Below are 27,709 nucleotides of genomic sequence, written 5' to 3'. Positions count from 1 at the left end.
CCCATAGAGAATCTATGGGGCATTGCCAAGAGAAAGATGAGAGACATGAGACCAAACAATGCAGAAGAGCTGAAGGCCGCTACTGAAGCATCTTGGTCTTTCATAACACCTCAGAAGTGCCACAGGCTGATAGCATCCATGCCACGCCGCATTGAGGCAGTAATTAATGCAAAAGGGGCCCAAACCAAGTACTGAGTACATATGCATGATTATACTTTTCAGAGGGCCGACATTTCTGTATTTAAAATCCTTTTTTTTGATTGATTTCATGTAATATTCTAATTTTCTGAGATTCTGAATTTGGGGTTTTCATAAGCTGTAAGCCATAATCATCAAAATTATATCAAATACAGGCTTGAAATATCTTACTTTGCTTGTAATGAGTCTATATAATATATTAGTTTCACCTTTTAAGTTGAATTACTGAAATTAATGAACTTTTGCACGATATTCTAATTTTTCGAGTTTCACCTGTATGTCAGACATCAGACTTTTATTGGCATTATTGATTAGCACTGGCAACACGTAAACCAGACAATTAAAATGCATTATCCATCCGCACAGGTAATTAAAACTCATGTCAGAATAATCAGAAGCAACAGTATGTAATCAATAATCATGTGTTGTGTAGTGCTTAAAAGGAATATTCCGAGTTCAATACAAGTAAAATTTAATCGACAGCATTTGTGTCATAATGTTGAATACCTCAAAAAAAAAAAATCCTTTTATTTATTTATATATATATATTTAAATTATATATAAACATTTAAATGTTACACCTTTGTGAAAATAATTTCAATATAAATAAGTGCAATATATATACGTGTATATATATATATATATATATATATATATATATTGCACTTATTTATATTGAAATTATTTTCACAAAGGTGTAACATTTAAATGTTCACTTTCTAGTCCTACACTGATTGATTCTGTCAGGGCATCTGAATGTTAAAAATCTATTATTGTGAAGAAAATGTTTCATGTAATCTATGTCAAAACAATAATTAAACAAAATTACTAAAAATTTTATAAAAATAAAGAAATCTTTTTTAAATATATTAATTTTAGTTAATCATGATAGGTATTATAAGCTATGTTGACTGGCATACAGTGTATCATTTATCATCAAGAGTGTGAGTGGGGTTGCTTGGCACATTTGTTTTTGGGTGGGTTATAACACTGGTATAAAAGTATATATAATTCATAACCTTCATTCAAAGATTACAATGGGTAAAAGGCACTTTTGATTTAATTTTCTTACAAAACACTAAACAGCAACAAAAACATCCACAGTAATTTTCTTCACACCTGTTTGTCACTATTCATTGAAAAACATTCCTGATCTACAGTGCTGGCCAAAAATATTGGCACCCTTGGTAAATATGAGCAAAAAAGGCTGTGTAAAGTCTTTTTTGTTTATCCTTTTGAGCTTTCATTCAAAATATTCACAAAAATCTAACGTTTAATTTAAGTAAAATAATTGAAAGTTGGAAAAATCTCATAAGTAAATAAATATTTTTCTCCAAAACATGTTTGCCACAAATATTGTCACCCCCAGAAATTCTTATGAGTAAAATATATTCCCATTCATATTTAAAACATTTTAGTACACCTGTGTGACAAGGAACATGAAATTGTTCAGCCATGACTTTGTTTCACATCGGTATAAATATGAGGTAACACACAGGCCAAATTCTCTTCAATGGGTAAGACCAAAGAATAAAGTTATGATGTGCAGTAAAAGATTGTTGAGCTTCACAAAAAGGGAAGTGTCTATAAGAAAATAGCTAAAGCATTGAAAATACCCTTCCCCTTCTGTCACTCACTCGACGCCGTGTCGATTGTAGTGACACTAGGATTTCTCTTGAGATCCTCGCTTACCTCTTATCTTTGAGAAAAGGCCAATGAGAATTGGTGAACAGAATTTGCATGTCCCTCCCCCAGACATACGGGTATAAAAGTAGGGAAGCGTGCGTCTGTTCAGACAGTTTTCTTCGGAGCGTGCTGAGTAAACCCACTGCTTTTCCACTCACCTCTATAAGAACATACGCTGTTGGAGATACGGCGCATTTTCAGCGGCATTTCTCTTCTTCTGCACGCCAGTGTAGACTACGCCCCTGGGCGCTTCGACAGCCCTCTAAAAGAGTATATATTTCTCTAAAACAGTACACACTGACGTTGAACGTCTTTTTAAAGACGCATCTTTCTCAAGATGCCCTTCCGTCTTTGTGTCATTCCGGGATATGGTCGTTCCTCTCTGCTTCTGATGGCCATGGGTGTTGCCTCACGTGTCTGGGCAGCGATCACACCGAGGCAACTTTTGTGGATGATTCATGTTCTCAATGCGAGAACATAACCATGGCAACGATGCGGTCGTGGCTTTCCTTCTTCCGGGGAAAAGCCACTCTAGCCGCCCCCCATGTAAATTCCCGAAGACCACCCGTTCCCCAGCACGCTCATCTGCCCCCATCTAGTTCCGAGATGAGACCGGCCCGCCTTACGGCCAGTCTGATGTCTCTTTCGGAGCCCCCAAGCTGAATGAGAGTTTCGCCACTGCATCGGAGAGTGTATTGGCGGACTCCAAGGCTGAGGACTCCATCACCCAGTGGAGGGCCAGGTGGAGAATCTTTAGTTTCCTTTTCTTTGTTTGCCGCACCCCCAATGGCTGCGGTACCCACATTGTCACAAAAAATTGTCACTTAGCCAGTGCCCACAACCACCTTTCTCATGGCAATCAGACACCAAGCACTTGCAGTCGGGCCCCCATGAACGTAGACCTTACACCTTCACATGCCCAACTGCACCACACTCACAACTAGAGGTCGTCTCTACAGAAACTCCTCCTCAGTCAGTTCCAAACTGCGTGTGGAAATCACAACCCTTCTGCGCAAGGGCGTGAAAGAGTCTGTCCCTGAGGGACCTTCAAAGAGCAAAAATTAAATTCAATACATTCTTGACCTGAGAGCAAAATTCTACACACTGGGGCGACTATCACATGAAAATTTGCTACAGGTGCAAGAACATCAGTCCCAGCTGTATAACAGGGGAGCTCGGCTACGGGAGTTTGCACAAGGAGATAAAGTACTTGTATTGTTGCCCACATCAAGCTCGAAATTATTCACGAAATGGCATGAGCCCTTTGAGATAACACTGCTAGTTGGGGAAGTCGACTATGAGGTAGTGCGTACGGATAGGGGTGGGACACATCAGATTTACCACCTCAACCTTCTAAAATCAAGGAGAGAGGTGGCGGTAGTTCAGGAGAGGGAGGAGCTCGGACTGGAGGTAAATCTATAAGCCAATCAATTCACCCCGGTCCCTTGTGGAGACCTCATCTCGCCATCACAACATATGGAGGTTGACAGGTTGTAAAAGTATTTTTCTGATGTGTCCTCCCCTCTCCCCGTCCACACTAACCTCAAAGAACACCACACCGAGACATCTCCAATGGTAGTGATACGTACTCATCCCTACCGCCTACCTGAACACAAGAAACAGGTAGTATGGGAAGAATGAAAGGCCATGCTTGATATGGGGCAATAGAATAATCTCACAGTGATTGGGCCAAAAGAGCGATCGCTCACTCCAGTTCTGTGACGAACTGCTCAATCGGTTGGGCACGGCTCACTTTTATTCAGCACTGGATTTAACACAGGGTGTGATTCACTCTCGGTGGGGCACGTGGTGAGTTGTGCATGGATGCCCCAGAGAATAGTGTGAAGCCTCCACATGTGCTGTCTCCACTGTAACACGCTCAATAAGCCATGTGATAAAATGCGCGGATTGACTCAGACACGGAGGCAACTGAGATTCATCCTCCGCTAACCAGATTGAGCTGATTTGAAAGACTTTGAGGTTATTTAATATTTAAAGGTGCAGTATTTAATATTCAGAAACCCTTGTTATTAATGACACCTGAGGCTTTTTAGTGAACTGAAGCCATCTACCTGTTGTTTGTGATCGGGCACACAATCGCAAGCAAGCGAGCATCGACCAAAACAATGATGTAATGTACAAAAAGGCTGAATGTGATTCTCCAGCATCATGCTAACAGATGAGGTAGCATATATCAAATTAAACAGTTATGATTGTTTTACAACAAATTTTGAGAATGTATATTATATTTCACTCTACAGTGCAGGAACAGGGCTAAAACAAAGTGTGGATTTCGGTCTGACTATGCAAGACTGTAGTTTGAAGTAATCACTTTTCTTTTCTGTCGGCGTTAGCTAGCTCAGTGTTTCCCAACCACTGTGCCGTGGCACACAAGTGTAACCTTAATCGGACACTTTTGTGATCGAGAAGAGCAATGATTAATGTGCAAAAGTGAGTGATATTTATACGCATTAAGGTTTGTTTCACATGAATCGCGTCAGTGCTGCAGAATGCATTGAAGTCTATGAAGTGACGTCACACCAAAGTGCTTTTCACACACACATTTTTGCTTCACCAATGATGTCTTTGAGAGCACTAAGCAACAAGAAATATTTCAAAACTGTCCATATTTATAAAGGGATACTGAATGTCTAATAATTTCTTGTAATTAAATATTACCTTATCGTTTACAAATATCAAAGACCCAGTTATTGAACTTTACCAAGTAAAGCGCTTCTAAACATAAACGAGTCATTTTATTACTTTCTGCTATCAAAGCAACTGCAAGATTTTTACATGTACCAAATACATGTTTTCAATGTTTATCGTGCACACCTTCCATATTGTGCTGCAATATGGAGGGTAATGAGGCGCTTGACGCTGGGTTCAGCCTCCAGAACCAAATTAAAACTGCCACAAAAAGTCCATCTGTCAGAGGCTAATATGCAAAATCTAATGACAAATGCATCAGCATCAGTCTTCCTTGATGCGTTTGATTATGTACAGGTGAGTTTATGTCGATGTGGACAAGGAGAAGGTTTGAGTTGTCGATTGAGTTCTGTTCAGTTAATTTTTTACGTGTATTGCTTATATTTTAATCATATTTATTTTTTATAATTTTGCGTTGTTCATATTTTAGTGGCCTCCGCTGTCACTGTGGGGGAATTCATCTGCTTTGAGTGGTGTCTCTGTTGTTCATCTGATATCTTGTGTTGAAAATGTGAACGAAAATAAAAGCTATTAAAAGTCTTATTATAATTAAAATGTGAAAATAATAGATTGTGAAGGAATTTTAAAGACCCTGTCCGTGAAAGTCACGCAAGCACTGTATGTGGTTTCAAACATTACAAGTAAACACGCTACTAAGATGGACAGAAAACATGGACAAGTTCTTGAAAAGGAATAATATTGATGATGGTTAGCTTATGTGCGATAGTGGTGTGCCGTAGAATTTTTTAGTCGTAAAAAGTGTGCCATGACAGAAAAAAGGATGGGAAACACTGAACTAGCTAACCAACTTTATCAATAGCTGTTAGCTAAATTTGGTGGATGATAACAGTAGCCGTTCATAAAATAGACTGTACATTATAAATATGTTGACACAATTCAGTATTGATGTGATTCAATCACAACTGTCATTTTGATATATCGATGTTCTATTGTTTTATTATAATAGATTGTATATATTTTCTGTATATCCAAGTTATGTTACACTAAAGAATGGGTCTTTTTGCATTATGTTGAACATTGTCTAGCATTCAGTTCATGTGTTATTGTAGTTTACCTTGCTGAATAACTACAGATTATCACTGACATTAACCTGACTTTTAGTATAAAGAGAAGATCGCTGGAATTATTTGAAAGTTTTCGAAGCAAGGTAGCTTGCAATTCATCAGCATTAGCAGGCAAGATCAATTTAGCTAAAATTACACAAATCAATCCTTATGGCACTATATTTCACATGCTTTGCAGTTATATAAATTACATGTCCAATAAGAAGAACACCAATTCAGGGTCGGTTTTGATCCCCAAAACCGAACGAAGGTCCCTCCAGGAATCAAATGCCCTATCGATGTTCACTCTAGTTTTCGCTCAACCACGATCACGTTGATTTTTGCTTTTCTCAAAGAAAAGGGACAATTTGTCTCTTTAAGGCAACTTTATGAGAGATTACAAAACAATGCAGACATATTCCATATAATGGTCATTCGACCATTCTTCTGATCAACATAAAAAGAAAAGTTAAATACTCTTCACAAACTCTAGAGGAATTGAGTCAGTACAATTCTGTGGAGGCCACATTTCAAGTGATCTTTTTTTCATGGTTCCTCCAAGTAACATTTATGGAAAAAAGCACAAAAGCATGAGAACACAGCAAGAAATTAATAGATTCATTGTTTAAAAAAAAAAATCATCTCACGTCAGACGTATCAATTCAATTCAATTCAATTCAATTTTATTTGTATAGCGCCTTTCACAACACACATCGTTTCAAAGCAGCTTCACAGAACATCAGCATTAACAGACGACAAAAACTGCAACGTCCATAAAGTCGATTAATCATCATTGTGTAATTTAGACAAAATTTGATTTTAATGGTTTAAAAATAATTAAATGATAATTATATTAACTCTTTCCCTTCCAAACACGGAATTTTCCGGGTTTTATGAAAAAGCTTCCGCCAAACACGGAATTTTCCTGGTATCCGTGTTTTAGGTGGAATACGGTAAGAAAGACCCGCACGCATGTTTTGAAAGAGTACGCAACTCTTTGATCAAAGAAACAGACTGCGATCGTCTTAAACGTAAGTGGAGTTTTGAGAATGTAGCTCAAAATGTAGATAGAAATGCCTTTTTCTCAGCTTTTTGTCCGAAATGTTGTTTTTGACAAAGCCTACCTTTAATGCCTTAATGGCATTAAAAACAACAAATGAAGATAAAATAAAATCGTTTTTTATTTGCCTAAAAGCAGAGGCTCAGATCTTTATTTTGATATATAGCATCTTCATATATTCATGGAATTAAATATTCTGCGGGCCATTAAAGTTTTGCGAAAATCGTCAAAAACCCTGGCGGTGGCTGGCAACTTTTTTTTTTTTTTTTAAAACGCTGGCGGGGAAAGAGTTAATAACCCCAGTGAGCAAGCCGTAGGCGATCATATTGTATCAACAATATATTTGAGTTGGACAATGACACTGCCTAGGGTAGATTGTACCATTTTAAACTGTTAATGTAATATGATACTTGCATTTAATTAAATATATTTTTAGTTCCTATATTACAGCCTTGAAGCTTATGATTAACTCAAAAGGCACAGCTCCTGGCTAAAATGTAAATACAAAGGACAACGATCAACGATGCCTGTGGTGTAAATACGTAATAAATGTACAGATTCAAAATGGGAAGAAAACAAACTCTCTGATGTGCATAATATGGATTGGAATAGTGAGCCATGTTAATTTCTACATGTGTGTAATACTTTTCTTTTTGCAGCTAAGAAAAGGAAGAGTGAAAAGACACCTTCCAAGGAGATGTTCTCTCTCAGGATGTTATTTTTGCTCAAATCTCAAAGGCTTGCAGTTAAAGTTTATGAGGGATTGAAAATGGATAATTAGCATTTAAATGATCTAACACTTTCTTCCTTTTTTTTTATCCGCCGCGGTTGTCACTGTAACCTTATATGATGTGTTTTAATCAGAAAGCACTTACGTTCGTCTGGCTGGGGAACTGGCAGGTCTGTGACTGAGTTTAGTCTACTGGTGTGGAGGTTGCCAAAGGGTCATTTTTTATGGACTTTAGAGCGGTGGCACAGTTGTTGAGAATAAGCATGATAAGAAAGGCAGACTGTTCAAACACCAAGATCACAAACAAGGTTAAAACTCATTCTTTGCCTGGGGAATAAGAGCAAAGGACCATCATTTCAGCAGGGTCACTGCAGGTGTCGAGTAACTGTGGACATCCTCAGCAAACAAAAGCATGTGATGTGTGAAAATTCGCCAGTTTGCCTATTTAATAATTTAGAAAGCTAATTATTTAGGAAGGTGGCCTGCTTTTAAAATAGGTTAATTAAAATTTGTATTTCCCAGTCTTTGATAAGGCTGATGTAGTCATGAAAGACAATAGCATGCACACACAAATGGATAAACATGAACACCTGAATGGAAAGAATAGGACCATGGAGGAATAGTCTGTGGCCAAAGCTTCTCTCTCTCTCTTTACTTTCCTGGATTAATCTCCTCCATCATCTCTTCTACTGGGCTCTTTACCTCGCTGATTAACACAATGTCTAAGTGATTGACTGCAGTCATTATTTAAACTTTAAAGGGATGGTTACCTCACCGGGGAGGTTCAGATTTCTCTCAATCAGCAACTTCTTTACACAATCAGCGACTGTTTCACACCTGGAACACCCATGTGATTCAAGTACCAATCCACGGCAATTACAACCCCAACTCCGAAAAAGTTGGGACAGTATGAAAAATGCTAATAAAAACAAAAATAAGTAATTTGTCAGTTATATTCACCCTTTGATGTATTGAAAGCACTACAATAAACATTATATGAAGTTTTAATTTGTGAATTTCATATTATTATTTTTTTTAAATGTACAGTAATTTCGAATTCGAAAATTTCAACACATTCCAGAAATGTTGGGACAGTTGAGTATTTACCACTGTGAAACATCACAATTTGGGCACTCAAGACACCATTTTGTTAAGTTAGAAAGTGGAATTTTACCCAATTCATCCATTGGTGTGCTTCATAACACGCCACACATTCTCAATTGGAGACAGGTCAGGACTGCAGGCAGGCCAATCTAGCACCCGATCTTATGGGTGCTTAGGCAGCCATGCACTTGTTATACGGGCAGTATGTGGTTTGGTGTTGTCCTGCTGGAAAATGCAAGGAATCCCTGGAAAGTATGTGCTGGATAGCAGTATATGTTGCTCCAAAATCTGTCTGCATCAATGGTGTTCTCACAGATATGCGAGTTACCCATGCCATGGGCACTGACACAGGCCCATACAGACATTTCTGACCTAACTCTGATAACAGCTAGGATGGTCCTTTTCCTCTTTGGCCCAGAGAACATGACAGCTGTGTTTTTCAAAAATGATTTGAAAAGTGGACTTGTTGGACCAAGAAACATGGTTCCACTGTTCTACTTACCATCTAAGATGAGACCGAGCCCAGAGAAGTCAGCAGCGCTTCTGGATAGTGTTGATGTAGGGCTTCTGCTTTTCATAGTTGTTACGTCCAAGGACGTATATTTTTTGTGAAGTACATGGTACTGTGGCCTGTGTGTGCTTTCTTTGTTGTTTTGGTGTCTCCTGCTCTCTTTTGGCTCCTTCCACTTTGTCACTCTGGCAGGTAGCTGATTACGTCTCCAGCTGAACCTGCTTATCATCCAGGAGGGACGCAGCATAAAAGCCAGCAGAACTATCGTTCAGAGAGAACCTTTCTCCAGAGCATGGTCTGTGTCCTGCCTGGCCCAGTTGTTGAGAGCTGTTGTGTTCCTTGTCGTGGACCTGTGCCTCTTTCTGTTGCTTTGCTGCCTATTGTTAATCACTGGAGCCATGCACTGTTGCTTCTTTGTGAGACGTCCCTGTCCATACCCTTTTGCTTTATCTTTTAAGCTGTTATCTATCTGATTATTTGCTTTGTTTATCGCCTGGGAACTGTAGGGAGGTGGGTGCCATTTTTATTTCGCTATCCCCCGTTTTCTCCTGGTTTTCTGGTCGGGTAGGGAGAGAGTGTACATTTCAGTTATTTATTTGTATTTTCTTTAAGAGGTTTAGTAAGAAATTGACTCTCCCAGGTAGATTAAACTTTTGTTATTTTGGCATTGCCCCCTCCTGAAGTCTTTGTTTCCTTCCCAATTTACTCTAAGTAAATTGTTAACTTTTTTTGAATAAAATTGTTGAAAAGAACTTCGCTGTTGTGGTGCTGTGGCAGGGCCCTGACTATAGCTCTTTAAAATCTTAAACTTTGTTACGTTCTGACCCCTAGACATTCTTAGGACGTAACATAGTAAAGTCTTAACTTTCATCTGTGGATGCAGTGGTGAATCTGGTCTTGCCTAACAAAGGTTTTAAAGTAATCCCAAACCCATGTTCATGACATCCATTACAGATGAATGATGTTTTTAAAACCGTGATGTCTGAGGGATCAGAGATCATGCAAATTCAGAAGTGGTTTTCGTCTTGCCCTTTAGCACCGAGATTTGACCAGATTCCTTGAATCTTTTAACTATGTTGTGAAATGCCCCAAATCCATCCAATTTGTCTTTGGGGAACATTGTTTTCAAAGTACTGGATTATTTGCTGAAGCATCTGTTGGCAAATTGACAAGTCTCGAATGATCTTTGCTTTTGAAGGACTAGGCTATTTTTGGAGGCTTCCTAAATACTACTGACATGATTGCCTCACCTGTTTCACATTACCTTGTTATTTTAACTCATCAAATTGTTATTAGTCTTAAATTGCCTGTCTCAACTTTTTTGGAGCCTGTTGCAATCATCTGATTTTAAATGACTGTACATTTTCAAAAAAGTATGTCATTCACAAAGTAAAACATCATATAATGTGTAGTTGTAGTCTTTTCAATTTAGCAAAGGGTGAATATAATTTTGTTTTTATTAAGATTTTTCATTCTTTCACAACTTTTTTGGAATAGGGGTTGTATTTCTGCTAATCTTCTTCTGTAAGCAATGAGGAGCACAGATACACAGCTATTATTGTTAAAGGTATAGTTTCACCAAAAATGAAACTTCTGTCATTGTTTACCCAACCTCATGCTGTTGCAATCTGGTATGACTTTCTTTCTTCCACAGAACACTAAGAAGTTTTTCAATATGTTAAACCTCCTTTTTTATTAAATTGAAAGTGTAGTGGCATAAAGCTCTGTAAAAGAAACATTGCACAAGTTTCATGAACTAGTGTAGTCTATTCCATGTCTTCTGAAGCCATACAATAGCTTTGTGTGAGGAACAGACCAAAATTTTAGTTTTTATTTACTAAAAATATTCCCATCTGCTGTAGCTCTAAGTAAACTGTCATTCATGATTATGCATTGGTTGAGAGCAGGGCTGTCACTTTAACACATTAATTCTGTGCAAGTAATTGTAAAAATTACATGTTAAAAATATTAATGCAATTAATCTTGTCCCCAGACCATGATAAGGAATATTCCTTATATCTGAGCTTTTCAAACTTGGAGAACCACCTGTTTGCTCCAGGGGGCAGTGAGCGAAACCCGCTGCAAAGGCAATAAGCAGCTTAGACAGAGAACAAACCACACTTTCCAAGAGGTATTTTATAGCTCAAATGGAGCAGACAACACAAGATAAGAACATGTTCTTGCATTTAAACACAGCTTGATGGAGTGCAAATCTGAACGCATGGGTCTCAAGACGTGTTTTTCTAAGTTTCAAACTTCGTTTAACTTGACACAGCGACCTACGATGTTTATGATGCCACACAACCGAGATAGTCCAAAAGTGTCCATCTGACACAGGTGTACATTGACATGTCTTTAAACAAGCTCTTATAATAAATCTCAGACTGACTGATGAATTCAGCTGCTAAATGGATTGCTATGGACTGCAGACCAATGATAGGCTTATGTACAATAATATGAAAATAATCAATATATTGCATTCTAAAGCTCCTATTTGTAGTCTTTTTTAAATGCTTTATTTGTGTGCCAAAATAATGCATTTTTATTATCTGTATATATATATATATATATATATATATATATATATATATATATATATATATATAGTCCTTTTTAGAGCTTGACTGTCTATGGTAACTGTATGATTTATTTCATTGTGTGGAAAAGAGCTGTCTAAAATGGAACTTCAAACTGGTTTTGGACAACATGAAGGCAGGGCCGTAACCAGGGTTTGAAAATTTGTGAGGTCCACGGTGAGGACTTATACCAAATTACACCTACAACATATTCTAAACATCAAAATTAAATATAAAAATTAAAGGACAAAAACCAATCATGAAATTTGGTTTTTGTATATATAACTGAAATATTTTTTTTTTTTACGCAAATGCAGTAAACAACATAAATACAGAATTTTTGGCACATAGAAATGCACATTTGAAAATAAAGCATTGATTTTGAGTTGGGCAGCAAACTTTGTTCAAATTAACTACAGAAAAACAGCAAAAGTTAATTAACAACTAATTTATCTAGGACTATGTTAACATTTTAATATTATCCAAAACTATCAATTGTTTTTCTTTTGCCAGATTACTTTAAATTATTTAAAGGTGCACTCAGTATTTTTTTCCACTTTAAAAAAGTTTTACTCCTGAAGAAATTAATTATAATTTTTAAACATATGTATAAAATCATGACCGCTCACATGAGATGAGGACTCTAGTCATATCAGTAACCTTATAAAAGCTGTTTTATTCTACATGGGGCAGGGGCGCCGTCACGGAGGCTGACATTTTAGAATCACATGACCAGCTAAATACTACTCGCTTAATCTCAGTAAACGTATTGTTATTGTACACTTTCACTCATTGATTGTGTATAGTGAATTTCTACAATGGCATCTGTAACTGAAAACTGCTGATTTTGAATGATACTGCACCCACACCACTAGGTGTCACTCTAAGTCCAAGATGACATGAACAAAGAGTTATTGAGTGTAGCTAACTTTAATTCACATTTTTCAATTAAAGTTCATTAGAACTAAACATATTTACAAAGGAGAAAAAGACATAACTTATTCCTTAATTCATGAGTGTCCAGTCTTTAAAGCTTTTTTTGTTAAATTCTGCTTCGTATTTGCCTTCATGACCATTAACATTGTTTGTGCATAATATCCAGTTTAACTATAGTATTAGTAAGATTATGTTAATCACAGGTATAAAAAAAAAAAAAAAAAAAAAAAGATCACCATGGTTAGATGTAATTATGTAATTAATTTGTTAAAATATTATATAAAAAATAATAATAATCTATGGAATTTGTAATGAAATACAATATCCTAACACATGTAGAAATAATAAAAACAACCTCCATAAAAGTGACTTGTATTGCCCGAATATAAAATATTTCACATTTTTGTAGGCTAATAATATTAACATTTATAACAAATATATACACTATATAAAATACCCTAGTTACTACTACAGTTAATGTTACTACAGTTTCTATAAGGGTGCTGATTTGTGGAATGAAAAGCCTGTAATTATCATTGTGAATGGAACAATGTTTTCCTGTTTAGGCTGTTTAATCTTGTTTCATCTAGCTTCAGTACAGAGCCTTTAAGTTTCTCGTATCAGATGGGTTTATAACAGAGAATTGTGTCAAATTAAAATGGGTTGCACGTGACTTGTTAACCTCGGGACAGCAGCCGCATGCGCAGAGAGGCTCATCAGATTAGTGAGACCGGTCCGCTTATACTCTGTTCTGCCTGGCAAAATGCACTGCACGGCTTCAGCGCCATTTTATCACTCTTGTAGTATTTTTGGACACTAAATAATCCATCCAACTGTCCAAACTAAATTATGCATGCATGCAGACACTCATAGGAGTTATCAACAGTTTTTATTTTTTTATTCAGTTGTGCATAGCATCAAAATTTATTTTTGAATATGAAAAAATTACAGAGGTCCAGACCAGTAAACTATCCATTTAACAAATGGAGTGAATATTTGCACTCCAGTTGTCTAGTAGAAACCCAAATTGAAAACAAACTGCATCTCCACTGTTGCTGCAGTGGCGTGTGGGTTGTAATGATGTGTGGACGTGCTTTTTTACCCATGCGGATGACCTGGGTTCTAATCAGCCTTGTCCCATTTTTTCCATCCTGTTTCCTGTCCCCACTCTTAATAGTTCCTTTAATACTTATAATAAAAACAAAACTAACATAAAGGTTGATTTCCTCACAGTGATTTGGTCACAGTGAAGGTCGGGGAGTTGATCTGGGTAAAATTAACTATGGTTTTACTATAAAAATATTGTAGTAACCATGTTTTTTCTTTTTTACATTAACCATGGTATTACTACAGTTATATGGTGTTAATATACTAACAATGTTTAGTTTTGTGATTACTATGATTTGTTTTTCACAAAATACCATGGTGGTACTGTATGTTGGTATTTAATTAGGGGTGTACATAGTATTTACCACTGCCCACATCTGCCCTTAACAAGACATTTAAAATCACGTCTTCACACAGTTACAAGCAACAGAAAGGTTTATATCAACATTGCAGTACCGTTCTTCTACTCCTTGAAACAAATGTCAAAATGAAATGGCCCATTTCCTCTGTCCAGATTACTCCTGACAAAACAAACACACTGACACAAACACAAGCAAACGAATACATAATGACCTATTTGTGAGGTGGCAAAGAGTAAAATCAATGAGATGAGACATGTAGGACCTGGAAGATAAAACAACAAATTGACTTGGAAAAACACATTAATCTCATGTTCTGTGAAAGCAAACAGAAGCCCCATCACCCTAGTTTATTTCTTTGGAGCGGGTTAGCAGTGGGTAACAGACTATGCACAAATGCAATAAGGTGCCATACTCTTCCATCAAAAAGCCAAGATTTATCAAATCATACTGAGGCAAATAAATAATTTGTGCAGCAGCAAATGCTGGACGATTCACAACAGGTGATGTAATGTGCTGAGGCAAAGCATCTTTAATGTTTCTGCTCTTCATTTTCTTAATTATTGAAATCTATTCAGTATGTCTCATTAACACACAAATAACACCCAGGAGGATATAAAATGTTGAGGATGTTCTATCTAGAAGGTCTTGAGAGAAAAAAAAACTCCCCTGGTAATATTTTAGCAGATATTCCCATCAGCAGGTCGCCAGGCAACTGTGTCCTTGCGTTTCAGGTCCATAGTGAGAATATAGCACAATGAGCCAGTAATAAGATGGCTGCGTTTCCTAGCAAGATCTTGTGCTGAGATCAACTAAATCCCTTTGTGCAGCATAAATAGGAAAACAAGCTAATTCACAGAGATTACAATTTATTAGATCATCAAAAAAGCTGTTTATTTATAAATGATTAAATAGAGTCATGGTCACCTAAAGTTTCTGTGTAATTCTCCAGCCCTTGAAGCTTAGAGAATTACTTCTCTACCAGGTTTCTGAAAAGCCTGAGCTCTTGAGACGTGCCATGTGATTAAATAAAGAGACAGGCAATGTGCTTCACTGTGTGATGTTTTTTCCTGACAGAAAAGCCTCTTTTTCTTACCCAAAATCCTGAACCACTCTGGAATCAACGAAATTCACAGTGTGAAGGGTGGTGGCTGCTCAACAATTCAGGCTTACAGCTCCAACTGGCTTTTTATAGCACATGTGCGGCACATTTCAGGACCGATACATTTTAGATTATGTTGCATCAATTATGTACGTGGTCTATTCTAGATATAATTTTTTTGTACCACTGTTACATTCTAATTAGGGAAGTCAGATCAATGTGTTTGCATTTTAAATGTGTGTGTGTGTGTGGTGTGAAGCAAGGGTTGAATTGTATCATCATAGCACCACCCTAAGTCATGGCACTGTTGTAAACAACTGATGGTATAAATGGATTGGATGGATTGTTTATATCATGATAAAGATGGTGTAAGCGATGTTAGCTGTTGTTAGAATTTCTAAAAATTGAGCCATTGGATTAGCCACGCACCCTTTGTCCAAAACCTGCACTTCAAAGACAACAAATGAGCTTAATTGAGACCAACACAAGCAGAAACATTTGTCAAAAACAACAACAGCAAAAGTGCGCCCTCAACTGACAACTGTTATGAGAAACATGGCTTAAAAGTGACATTATGCCTCAATAATTCTCTGCAACTATAATACTATGAGAACATGCAAAATGATTGACAGGCAATAAGTGTCCGCAGACACATTTTTGTTTGCTTATAGTATCTAGAGCTGTCACAGAGTCCGGTGAGATATCTCACAACACTTATTTAATTAATATCTTTCAGGCAGTAGCACAAACATTTGCATTTCCATGAAACAAATCGCTTACAGCACCTTTAACCTACAAAACCAAAAGGCAGTAACTTTGCAAACACTAAAACTGGGAAAAATTACATTCAAAGTATTGCAGGTTTGCCTTGGTTTAGTGTAGATTGTACTATTTTGTCACTCCAAAACAGCCAAACTTTTCTGTCACGGGAGAAAAAATTGTATTCGATCATAACTCAGTTTGGACCAAATCTGTAGTGCTTCCAACAAAACAGCGGTTAGAAAAACAATGCAAAAATAAAACTACACATATAACTACTAGGGCTGTCAATTACAATTTTTAATCTGATTAATTACAAGGAATGCCATTTAATTAATCGAATAATTCACATATATAAATATTTGCTAAGAAAGACCCTCAAAGAACAATAATTGTATATATTAAGATGAAATAATTATAAATAGTTATATTTAAATATTTACACACACACACACACATATAATATATATATAATAAAACATAATACAGATTATTTAAATGCATTACATTATTGTTTCAGACGAGTAAAGCATTGATAATACAATACAAAAAGTGTCTCTCGACTGCAATATATTGTTTATTTCCATATTATTGAACATAAGCCGTTCATTGGCCTACAGTAGTGAGGGTGAGTGTGGTTTGTTGTTCTTTGTATCAAGCTTTGCGTTGCCTATACAGCTGTAATTTCGTTTACTGCCCCCTGGGGAAAACAGGTAGTACTTCAAGCTTGAATTTTCCTTATTATGGTCTGGGGACCTGATTAATTGCGTTAATTTTTCTATAACCAATCACACTGAATTAACATGTTAAATCGACAGCCCTAATAACTATTTTTTTTTTTTTTTTTTAAATAATGTGTAATGCAGAAAGTCAGTCAGTCCTTTGGCAGTATTTCAAAAGCCTGATTGCTAATCAAAGACTAACTGTTGGACCTGAGCTTACCTGCAGCAGAAGAAAAGCTTAATGCACATGATTACTGATACCATGCCTTTCCAGAGACTCCCACAGAGAGGTGGTCTGATTGTCTAGAACAAGGCACAGAGTTGCTGAGACACAGTCTCCGGTTTGCTCTGAATGTGAAAAATCAGGGACAGGGAGAGAGCAGAAATGGCTCCGCTTTTTCATGTAGTCAAGCTGCAAGGTGCTTTGTATTGAACTGGTCCTGGTATGCAGTCAGTTACACATGTTCTCCCCCTGCTGTTTGTGCATGGTATTTGATATTTCAAAATAAATGGATTAGAAATAATGAATACCTTTACTTGTGCTATATAATATGATTTATTTCTTTAATACAATAATTGCAGAACTAGTGGGTTTTTCCATAAATAATGCTAAATAAACAAGGCAATTCTGTCCTACAAAGGCAAACACAGTAACTACACCAACACTGAAACTTACTTGGTTTCAATGTGAATTTTGTAGTCACTAGTTTTCACAATTTTGACAAACCTATTTGTCACAGAACTGACTGTAGTTTAAAGGTAAATGTTTTGCTTTTTCTTGAGCTAAAAAACAAAAAGGATGCCTGTGTGAAATAGAAACATACATTAACTGTTTATTTGTAAAGGCATGGTTCTATTCAAAAAACAGCAAGGGGTGATACGCATCACACCGCAGTGATATGCACAATTTTATATTAACAGCAAGCTTTTGACAGTGTGCTATGCACATCCAAAGGTACAATAATACACTGTAAAATAAATAGTGTGACCAAAGGCAGATAGCAGAATCTCTGAATGAGCATGCCAGCATTGGCAATTAACATTCGCAGAGAGTATGCGTCTTTGAGGCAGTGACCTTGGAGGCAGACAGAAAGGAGAGCTGCTGAGAGAGAGAAGATAACGAGGCAAACCAAAGACACAGAGCAGAGATGAATTTCAACACCAACTCATTCTAAAGGCCAGCTGTGTAAGAAGGGGAACATAACGGTTGAAGATAAATTGGTGGAATTCACCGTTTGTCCTCCCACATGTTTTAAATATCAAGGTAATGCGAAGAGCCTGAATCCATCTTCAATGAACAGTCATTAAAATTGTATTAACATTATGTGCAAAATACTGCAGTGGAACAAGTTGCAACAACTTAATTAGACACAGCTGACAGTCAGCCTGCTGTGTAAGCAAGGGAGATGTCGCTGAACTGGAGGTAGTCCTGAAGCAGAGTTGGAACAGGCAGCTGCTGTACAAAGGAGCACTTACACAGAGCATCGCTGCCCACAGATGCCCGCACTGCCAATCTGCACAGATGAGTGAGAGCAGGGACAAATTCTGGAAACAAAAGCAAAGGGATACTGAGCAGAGGGCACTTTTCACATCAGATGATAAATCTATAGAATGCAGTGCATTATAAAAATGCCTGATCAAAGTCACATTGATGTAGGGTGCAGAAATACTATTCTTTTGGACAGTTTATGTAAATGAATCAGTTAAAATAAACAATTCACTTATATTTATCGTTGGGAACTTGAGTTCATTTCAGTGAGTCAGTTTGTTCAGACTGTTTATGTAAATTAACTAGTTCACATAAATGATTCTCTTGAGACTTAAAGGGACAAATATTTAGTTAATTGCTGTTGTTTATCACTCTATTTCAACTCAGTTATGTAATATTTATATTCTGTATTAATGTATAAGTTCATTTCAATGTCACCCTAATTAAATATAAAGTACTGTGTCTGCATAGTGAGGATTTCTTCAAAAAGTTATGCCATAAATAGTTTTCATTTATCAATTAACATCATACTAAGTCCAGTAAACATAAAAAAGCTAAATCAATATTTGTCTTCAAAACAGCACCAATTCTCCTAGATACACCTGGACACAGTTTTCTTGGTTGTTGGTGGATTGGAAGCTCTTATTCCTTTCATCACATTCCCACTGGGTCAGAAGTTTACATACACTATGTTAGTATATGGTAGCATAGCCACTTGGATCAAACATTTTGGGTAGCCTTTCACAAGCTTCGTACAATAAGTTGCTGGAATTTTGCCCCATTCCTCCAAATAGAACTGATGTAACAGAGTCAGGTTTGTAGGCCTCCTTGCTCACACACGCTTTTTCAGTTCTGCCCACAAATGTTCTATCAGATTGAGGTCTGTGCTTTGTAATGGCCACTCCAATACCTTGACTTTGTTGTCCTTAAGCCATTTAGCCACAACTTCGGAGGTATGCTTGGGGTCATTGACCATTCGGAAGACTCACTGCAACCAAGCTTTAACATCCTGGCTGATGTCTTGAGATGTTGCTTCAATATATCCACATAATTTTCCTTCCTCATTATGCCATCTATTTTGTGAACTGCACCTGCAGCAAAGCACCCTCACAACATGATGCTGCCACTCACATGCTTCACGGTTGGGCATGTGGATGGTGTTCTTCGGCTAGCAAGCCTCACCCTAGATCAGAGGACATTTCTCCAAAAAGTAAGATATTTGTCCCCATGTGCAATTGCAAACTGTAGTCTGGCTTTTTTATGGCGGTTTTGGAGCAGAGGTTTCTTCCTTGCTGAGCAGCCTTCCAGGTTATATCGATATAGGACTTGTTTTACTGTGAATATAGAAACTTGTCTACCTGTTTTCTCCAGCATCTTCACAAGTCCTTTGCTGTTGTTTTGGGATTGATTTGCACTTTTCGCACCAAACTACGTTCATCTCTAGGAGACAGAATGCGTTTCCATCCTGAGCGGTATGATGTCTGTGCGGTCCCATGGTGTTTATACTTACATACATTTGTTTGTTTAGAAGAACTTGGCACCATCAGGCATTTGGAAATTGCTCCCAAGAATGAACCAGACTTGTGGAGGCACTGAGTTTGAAGGTAGGCCTTAAAATACATCCACAGGTGCATCTCCAATTCAGTACACCTCCTATCAGAAGCTAATTGGCTAACTTGTCTAAAGGCTTGACATAATTTTCTGGAATTTCCCAAGCTGCCTAAAGGCACAATTAACTTGATGTATGTTAACTTCTGACTCACTGGAATTGCGATATAGTCAATTAAAAGTGAAACTATCTGTCTGTAAACAATTGTTGAAAAAATTACTCATATCATGCACGAAGTAGATGTCCTAAATGACTTGCCAAAACTATAGTTTGCTAATATTAAATCTGTGGAGTGGTTAAACAATTTTTTTTAATGACTTCATTAGTCTAGGTGTATGTAAACTTCTGATTTCAACTGAATATATGTAAAAATATTTTCCTATTTAAATAGCTTCAATGTGTTAGCAACTTGTAGTGTACCTAACTACTACTGTAATTTAAATACTTATTTATGGGAAGCTTCCACTTTTAAAAGTAGCTTCCCCAACAGTGATAGGGTGACACACACGTGAATGTGATTTTTTTATATCATATGACTGGGAATGTAAAGTGGCTCTAAAAAGTATTTGGAAACTTCAACCACACTTATAACATCTGAATGCCACTGCATTTGATAAAGTATCAAACCAAGTTTCCTTTATTTTAATGAAAGATAGCACAAGCACAATTTTTAAGCAAAACATTTACCAAAAAGATAATTATCTATTGTTTTATAATTAAAAAAATGACACAGTATTACATATACAATATATAATATAATACAAATATTTTGAATCTTTCTGGTTGTATATCAACAGTTTATGTGTTACTCTGCTAGAACAACTGTGTAAATGCCATACATCCAATAAAAATGATTCTAAGATCAACTGCGAAAATGGCTAAGAAAAGTGAAGATAGTTTAAAAAGGTCGAGCTTCATTTCTTAGCACGAGCCAATTGGTTTGATATCTTGAAATCTAAATGTTTTAAATTCAAGGCCCTGATGCTGGCATATAAAACAGTCACTGGGTCTGCTCCAGCATACCTTAAAACATTTATGCAGAGCTACGTTCCCACCAGAAGCCTGCGGTCGGCTAAGGAACGTCGCCTTGTCGTACCAAAACAAAAACACTTTCCCGGACTTTCAGTTTCATCATACCACGGTGGTGGAATGACCTTCCCAACTCAATCCAGGAAGCTAACTCACTCTCTATCTTCAAAAAACGGCTAAAAACACATCTTTTCCAAAAGCACTTAACCGGTCAATAAAAAATAAATTAATAAATAAATAATAATAAAAAAAAATTATATATATTTACATTTCTTGTTGCACTTAAATCTGTTTTGTATACTATTATGATGATAGTGAAACTTTGTAATATGGCACTTTTTGTACCACTGTCTCCCTAAGATGATTCGCTGATGTTCTTCCTCTTTTGTAAGTCGCTTTGGATAAAAGCGTCTGCCAAATGAATAAATGTAAATGATGTAAATGAAATCTAATGCAATTACATGCATACATTTTAAAGTGTGACATAATTGTACATGCCATTCCAGTTCTTTACCAAAATGCTTCCGTGGTGTCCATGTGCCATCTGCTCGGCGGTGAGAGAGAATATGCAGCATTGCAGAAGAAAAAGTCTTCCAATTAATGAACTCCAGAAAGAAATTAAGCACTCTGCTTTCAGCTTCTTCAAGCCTGTACCCAATTACAGCATAACAGGTAGAGCGTAATGAAGAGCTTAACACTTTGGTTTTAACTTTGACATTAATAAAGCACAATCTTTATTAAAAAAAACATGCATGGTGACTCCAATGATGATTAAAAAGAATATTGTTTGGCACAATAACTGCAAATGTGTTACTTACATTTTGTCCTGTAGGAGCAGCATGGGGTCCATTCCTGCTTTGAGCAGAAGGGGGAGCCAAAAGGAGGCACTCTGCATCTCAGCAAGGGCTCTCTGGACCAGCTCCCTGAGTCGGTCACCCTTAGGTAGGCCAGCATGCTCCAGAATCAAGGGCAGGTGCTCAGGTACATGGCCCTGTAATGTACATGCATAAATGCCCATACTCACATGGGCCCCTGCGGCCAAGAGCATCAGAGTGATCTCCCGAGTCTGGTGATACTCACTGTCCAAGCTTAGAAACAAGCAGAATGAGAATACAATATGCCATACTGTACAATATAATGTGTTTAAAATGAAAAGCAGGACACAAATGCACAAAAATGTCATACTTCCAAGAGTTGCACCACAGAGCCATGTCCAAAGGACAGCTGTATCCAAACTGTCGACAGCTCTGAGCATCTGGACTGTAGCCCTGTTTTAGCAAGGCCCGAAGACTGTCCGCTTGCCCACTAAGTACTGCCAAGTAAACAGGACTGACTTTTCCTTCACCCCGGTCACACTCTCTATTAGTTACTGGAATCAGCTTTTCTAGAATACTAAACAGAATGACAAGAAATTAAATACAAATTTAAATAAAAGGTTAGATTTCATTCATAGTTATAATTATACTAAATAACTGTTACACTGTTGACCATTTTTTAAATAAAAGGTATAGTTAACCCAAAAATGAATATTCTGTCATCATTATTCCCCCTTATATTGTTCCACACCTGCATTTCTTCAGTGGAACACAAAAGGAGATGTATGGGATATATTGTATGGGAAAAAGATACAGTGAAAATGAATTATTACCGAGACTAACATCTCCTTTTGTGTTCCATTGAAGAAAGTGGAACAATATAAGGGGGAATAATGATGACAGAATTTTCATTTTTGGGTTAACTATACCTTTTATTTAAAAAATGTAAAGTAAATTATGTCAATTTTTATTTTGGGTGCATTATCATTTTAAGTCTTTAGGACAACTCAACAACCTTTTATGTTTGAATGCAGTACATCATTGACCAGGCTGCCATACCTAAGCCGACTGAACTGGGCTGCAGCATGGATGGGTAGCTGCCAGCAGTCCTCATTGCAGTACAGGTTTGGGTCAGCTCCATGGGCCAGTAAAAGCTCCAAACAACATACATGGCCTTCCTGAGCGGCAATGAGCAGTGGCGAGGCCAAATCATTTGCCTGGCAGTTCACATTTGCCCCTGTGGTAAAAACAACTTGTACTTAGGCAACTTACATGACTGCTGTGCCACTTTAGCTTTCTTTATTTAATAGCCTAACCATTTACTTTGAACTGCTTATCTGCCTCTGAAGAATGCTTCACTGTAAATATGATGTCGTAATGGGTAGTACTGAACATTAACCAGAGCAAGCAATGTACAAAAAGCATATCATTGGCTAGATGCAGCTCATACGAGGTTAATTATTGAAAGAGTGGCCTCACCAGCCTTTGCTAGAATCTCTAAGCATTGGTGATGTCCATATTGCGCAGCAACAAATATCGGTGTGATCCCATAGTCATCCACTGCCTCAAGAGAGCACACACCCACCAGGTGCCTTGCAATCTCAGTGTGACCCTGGAAATGTTATTAGAGATATTCAATTTCATAATGACTGTCTCACAGGGTACAAACTGACACTTGCGAAGAGCTATATAACTTCAGGTTCAATAGAAGTTAAGCTTAATCGACCGAATTTGTGCCATAATGTTGATTACGAAATAAAAAAATGTAAAAAAATTATAATTTTTTTTTTTTTTAAAGAAACAGTGCAATGCCATAAACCCTAAAAGGACTGTTAAACAACATTACAGCTCAACTAATACACAAGTTTGAACAGAAGAATTAATGTAAGTACTTTTTTTCATTTACTTTCATTGTAAATGAATCAGTGTAACCTTGACTTTTGCTTCTTTTTTTTTTCAAGAAAAAATTCTAAAATAGTTTTGTGCCAAAAATGCTGTCGCTTGAGCTTAACTTGATTGAATCCTGCATGGTTTAAATTGGTATAACGATAGTCTGACCTTCATTGTTTTTTACCTGACGTAAGTGATGGGAGCGAATCAAATTGATGACATTCCAGCCCTCTACTAAAGTGAATAATAATGATGACTAATAAACAGGAAAGCCTATTATGTGACTGTCGCAACTTGCGCATCATCTACCTAAGTAAAAAATGCACCATTAGAAGTTTATCTAATATCTAAACTAGTTTATCTAAGATATATAATACTTTTTCCCCTCCAGAACTCAATGTGGTGACACATTTGTGAAATATTCTTCACATTAAGCTATCAAAACAAGTGTATCAATGTTTTTTAAGAGAGATTTCACACCGAGACTGGCTGGCTAATATATGAATATATTATGCTGCAAGTGACAAAATACCCTCTGCAAAGATTGGCAAAAATATACAAGAAAAAAACAGCTAAATAATTCTACTGTCAAAGTGACAAAAATATATTTGTAATAAAAATGAAACACTGTTGGCAGGTGTGGCAAAACTTCATTTTACACCCTGCTATCTCAGATCTATTATTTACTACCTCAGTGAATTTAGGACAAGCAAAATAGCCCTGGGCTTTCATTTGTTTCATGTTTAATTAACCATTTACAAGTATAACATTTATTGAATATTTATTGTAGGTACATGCAAAAACTGACAACATACAATAGAAATTATCATTTGTTTTTTGTTCTAAATAGCTTTTTTTTTTCCCTTTCTTTGAACAACGAATAGATTTAACTAATTCAAGGCTGAATAAAAGTAGCTGCACAACTTTATGGCCACATACACACTGCAGCTTAATTCGGTTATCAGTTCACCTTTTAGTGCTTAATCCTGTTTTGGACACACACAGTTTGATAAAATACGAGTGACAACTGCACAAATTAGTTATGGCAATGTGTTTTGCTTTCCCCTTCTTCATATCACGGCCCACTTTGGCATATTGTGACCCCGTTTCGCAACAAGCCCACCGAGAAACCTCCCAATGGCCAGTTCACCTCTGCACACATGGAATAAAAATTTAGGGGATTCACTCCCACATTTAAATGCAGTTGTCACTTTTGAAATGTTGTAGTGTGTATGCGGCATGTGAATGTAGTATTTGTGCAAAACTCATTACCCTAACTTAATTGGATTTGAGAAAGTTTTACAAGCAATTTAATATCTTTCATTGAGATCAAGTCAATTTCAATGAGCCAACATAATATGGTTAGATTACTTCAAATCAATGTACTAGTTTCAACTTCATTAGGTTCACTAAGGTTTTATTCAATCAATTTTCTTATGTTGGCCAAACTTAACTTGTTATATTAATCATTAGTGTATGCCAGGTGAGCAAGTGTAAGGAAAGTGAAGCTGTTGCACAGTCAATTTAATAGCAACTACTTATAAAGCTAAGCAGCCCTTGAATCAAGTATCACTTGAAAGTGGACATCCATACTAAAGCCAAGCACAAGCTCCAGTCTTCACCACAATGGTAATCCCCAAAATGTCAGCATTACAATCTTTTAAAATACCAATTTAACAGAACATTAACAAATATCCTCCTATTCTCATTTAGCTCACAAACGCATTCAATAAAACTTAATTTCAACACTTTTTCTCCCTATCCAGTCCCTTGGAATGTGGAAAATCCCCCCACCCACCCAGTTGCATCAGTGCTTCATTAACACCACAAAAATAATTCATGTATTCCCAACTCAAATAAATTAAGTACATTTACACATTTATATGTATAAAACACAATAAAATCAAGTTGTGACAAAATGTTCTTGAATTGTGTTGCTTTCGTTCATTTAAAATGAACAAGTAGCAAAAATCTTTTTTGTGTGTGTGTAAAAGATTTAAGATTATAAATGCTTCATAGATCACGAAGAGTTAAAGTGATACCTTGTAAACAGCTTGATGGAGACAAGACCAGCCTGACACAGAGTGAGTTCCATTGACCTCTGCCCCACTTCCCACCAGCAGCTCCACCACATCTTTGTACCCACCATCTACCGCTTGAAACATGAAGCATAAGACAAAATATACAACAAAAATACACATTGTAAACATGATCCGAGATCATGACCCCAGATTCTTTGGGTTTACCTGCAAAGAGGGGACAGGACAGGTCATTGGTTGTCCTGTTAAGGTCTGCACGACCCTTAATAAGCCACTTCACCACCCGGAGGTGTCCATTCTTCGCAGCAAAGTAAAGAGGAGTCTCTGAGTTATGTGTCAAAGTGTTGACATAGTCTTCGCAGCAGACTGAAGTGAAAAAAAAAAAGACATTGAAATATAATAGATGAATTATTACACATTAAAGGAAAATATTACACACATTTGGCAGACAGACAGACAGACAGACAGATATTTTATAAAGAGATTTATTTATTTTTTTAAACACTATTTGATTACCCCGGCTCCTTACCTGCTGCGGAGAGGAGAAGGCGCACACACTCCGCGTATCCCGCCGCCGCAGCCTCGTGCAGGGCGTTCCAGCCCCGGTTATCTCTCACATCCACGGCAAAGCCTCGCTGAATGAGCTTCTGCACCCGTCGACTCTTCCCTTGTCGGGCCACTAGCGCAACGGCTGAGCAAGTGTCTTCATAGCATTCGGTGAAATCCATTTGGTTATTGTCATTTAAAAAAAAACACTTGCCCAAAACATTACTAAAATGGCTGTTCTGTCTTTAGTGGTTCTGTTAGTGTAATCTGACAGCTCCAGTTTTTGAATTACACCTAAAATATACTGCAGCGCCAAGTGCGCAGGTTGAATTTATATAATGCACATCAATTGCGCATGTTGTTCGTGTACTGTAGCCTGTAGGTTAGATCGATAATTATGATAAGCTGGACAGATAACGGTGCTTTGATAACGAGTTTACTGCTGTGTCACTTGAAGTGTAATAATAAAGCTACTTCACTTTGAAACACATTGAATCTCTAAATGCGTTTTCAAAACAACAAAACGCTAAAGCGAAAATAATTTTACGGTCCTAAAACATCTGCAAATACACACACATGAATGAATACAAAATTCACATGCGATGTGTTTATGTCAACAGAAGGACCGGATATGCTGGACGGTTATTTCCGGGATTCCGTTTTCCCATTGGCTGGTCCAGGGCTCCGGCTAAGTAACAAACATACGTCCTTTTGCGTTCCGTGCACATTGTATTATTTTTTTCCCCAAGTAGGATTCTGGTAGATCCCGCCTCCTGCGTTCGGATTGGCTAAGAGATTTTTAAAAGCGGTCTGCGATTGGCCAGTTGAGAAGTCGTTCATATAGCCTTAGTAACCATAGTAAACAGAGGGACATTATATCGTATAAGTTGTAGAAAAACAAACAGCCATAAGTTCGAAGTTCAGTGCGAATTTTAAATGGTTAGCATTAGACAAGACAAAACTATCACATGCATTTAAATTATTTGTTACTGCTTTGTCGATTAAAATGAAAATGGGTACGATGTAATATCGCTGCTTTCAGCGTGTTTTTACACTCTTCTGTAATATACAACTGATAGACCTATTTACAATACATTGTATTCCATATAGCTAAATATACGATATGTAACATAATTTGTCACTTATTTTATATAAGTTATTTATCATTAATTAATTCTGCAATTATTTTATCCAAAACAATATTATTTCAAATTAATAATTAGAACAAAGGTATGTTTCACCCAAACATTGAAATTCTTTCATCATTTACTCACCCTCATGCCATAACAGATGTGTATGTCTTTCTTTCTTCTGCAGAACACAAATGATGATTTGTAGCAGAATATCTCAGCTCTGTAGGCCCATACGATACAGTGAAACCATAGATGTGGGAGCCAGGCAAAATCGGGTTGTCATAAAACAATTCTCATTCATATCACTCATTATTTTTCAGGACAAAGTGATGTCAAATATTTCTTACCTGTACCTTTATTGTACATGTATTTACTATTAATAAAAAGAAAAAACACAAATGTATTTTCTACTGTCGGAATGGTAAGTGTCTGACGTTAGAATCACCCTAATTCCTGCTCTTGAATGTATATCCATCCAATCAGAATTCGTCGTCAAGCTGGTGACTGTAGACAACTTGCGTCCAATCAAGTGACGG

At 37.0% G+C, this 27,709-nt stretch overlaps 1 protein-coding gene across 4 annotated transcripts in view; it reads right to left on the bottom strand.

The window, feature by feature from the left end:
- The window catches only part of LOC127626644 (ankyrin repeat and SOCS box protein 3-like), a 280,530-nt gene extending 253,228 nt beyond the window's left edge, over nucleotides 1-27,302 (bottom strand). The window contains exons 1-9 of one of the 4 annotated variants that reach the window (XM_052102616.1): nucleotides 26,024-27,302; nucleotides 25,702-25,860; nucleotides 25,498-25,610; nucleotides 23,045-23,177; nucleotides 22,625-22,802; nucleotides 21,936-22,142; nucleotides 21,569-21,838; nucleotides 21,265-21,398; nucleotides 17,171-18,168 (exon numbers count right to left, since the gene is read on the bottom strand). In XM_052102616.1, coding sequence (XP_051958576.1) covers nucleotides 18,005-18,168; nucleotides 21,265-21,398; nucleotides 21,569-21,838; nucleotides 21,936-22,142; nucleotides 22,625-22,802; nucleotides 23,045-23,177; nucleotides 25,498-25,610; nucleotides 25,702-25,860; nucleotides 26,024-26,222 — 1,557 coding nt within the window. In that variant the 5' untranslated portion in view covers nucleotides 26,223-27,302 and the 3' untranslated portion in view covers nucleotides 17,171-18,004. Of the gene's footprint in view, nucleotides 1-17,170; nucleotides 18,169-20,357; nucleotides 21,399-21,568; nucleotides 21,839-21,935; nucleotides 22,143-22,624; nucleotides 22,803-23,044; nucleotides 23,178-25,497; nucleotides 25,611-25,701; nucleotides 25,861-26,023 lie in introns of those variants that run through there. The other 3 variants (XR_007968474.1, XR_007968473.1, XM_052102615.1) reach the window with 3 other exon arrangements.
- Between the last annotated feature and the right edge of the window lie 407 nt (nucleotides 27,303-27,709).

This window comes from Xyrauchen texanus, chromosome 33 (assembly GCF_025860055.1).
Source record: "Xyrauchen texanus isolate HMW12.3.18 chromosome 33, RBS_HiC_50CHRs, whole genome shotgun sequence".
Classification (NCBI taxonomy): Eukaryota; Metazoa; Chordata; class Actinopteri; order Cypriniformes; family Catostomidae; genus Xyrauchen; species Xyrauchen texanus.
This window is presented reverse-complemented; position numbering and strand designations above follow the sequence as displayed.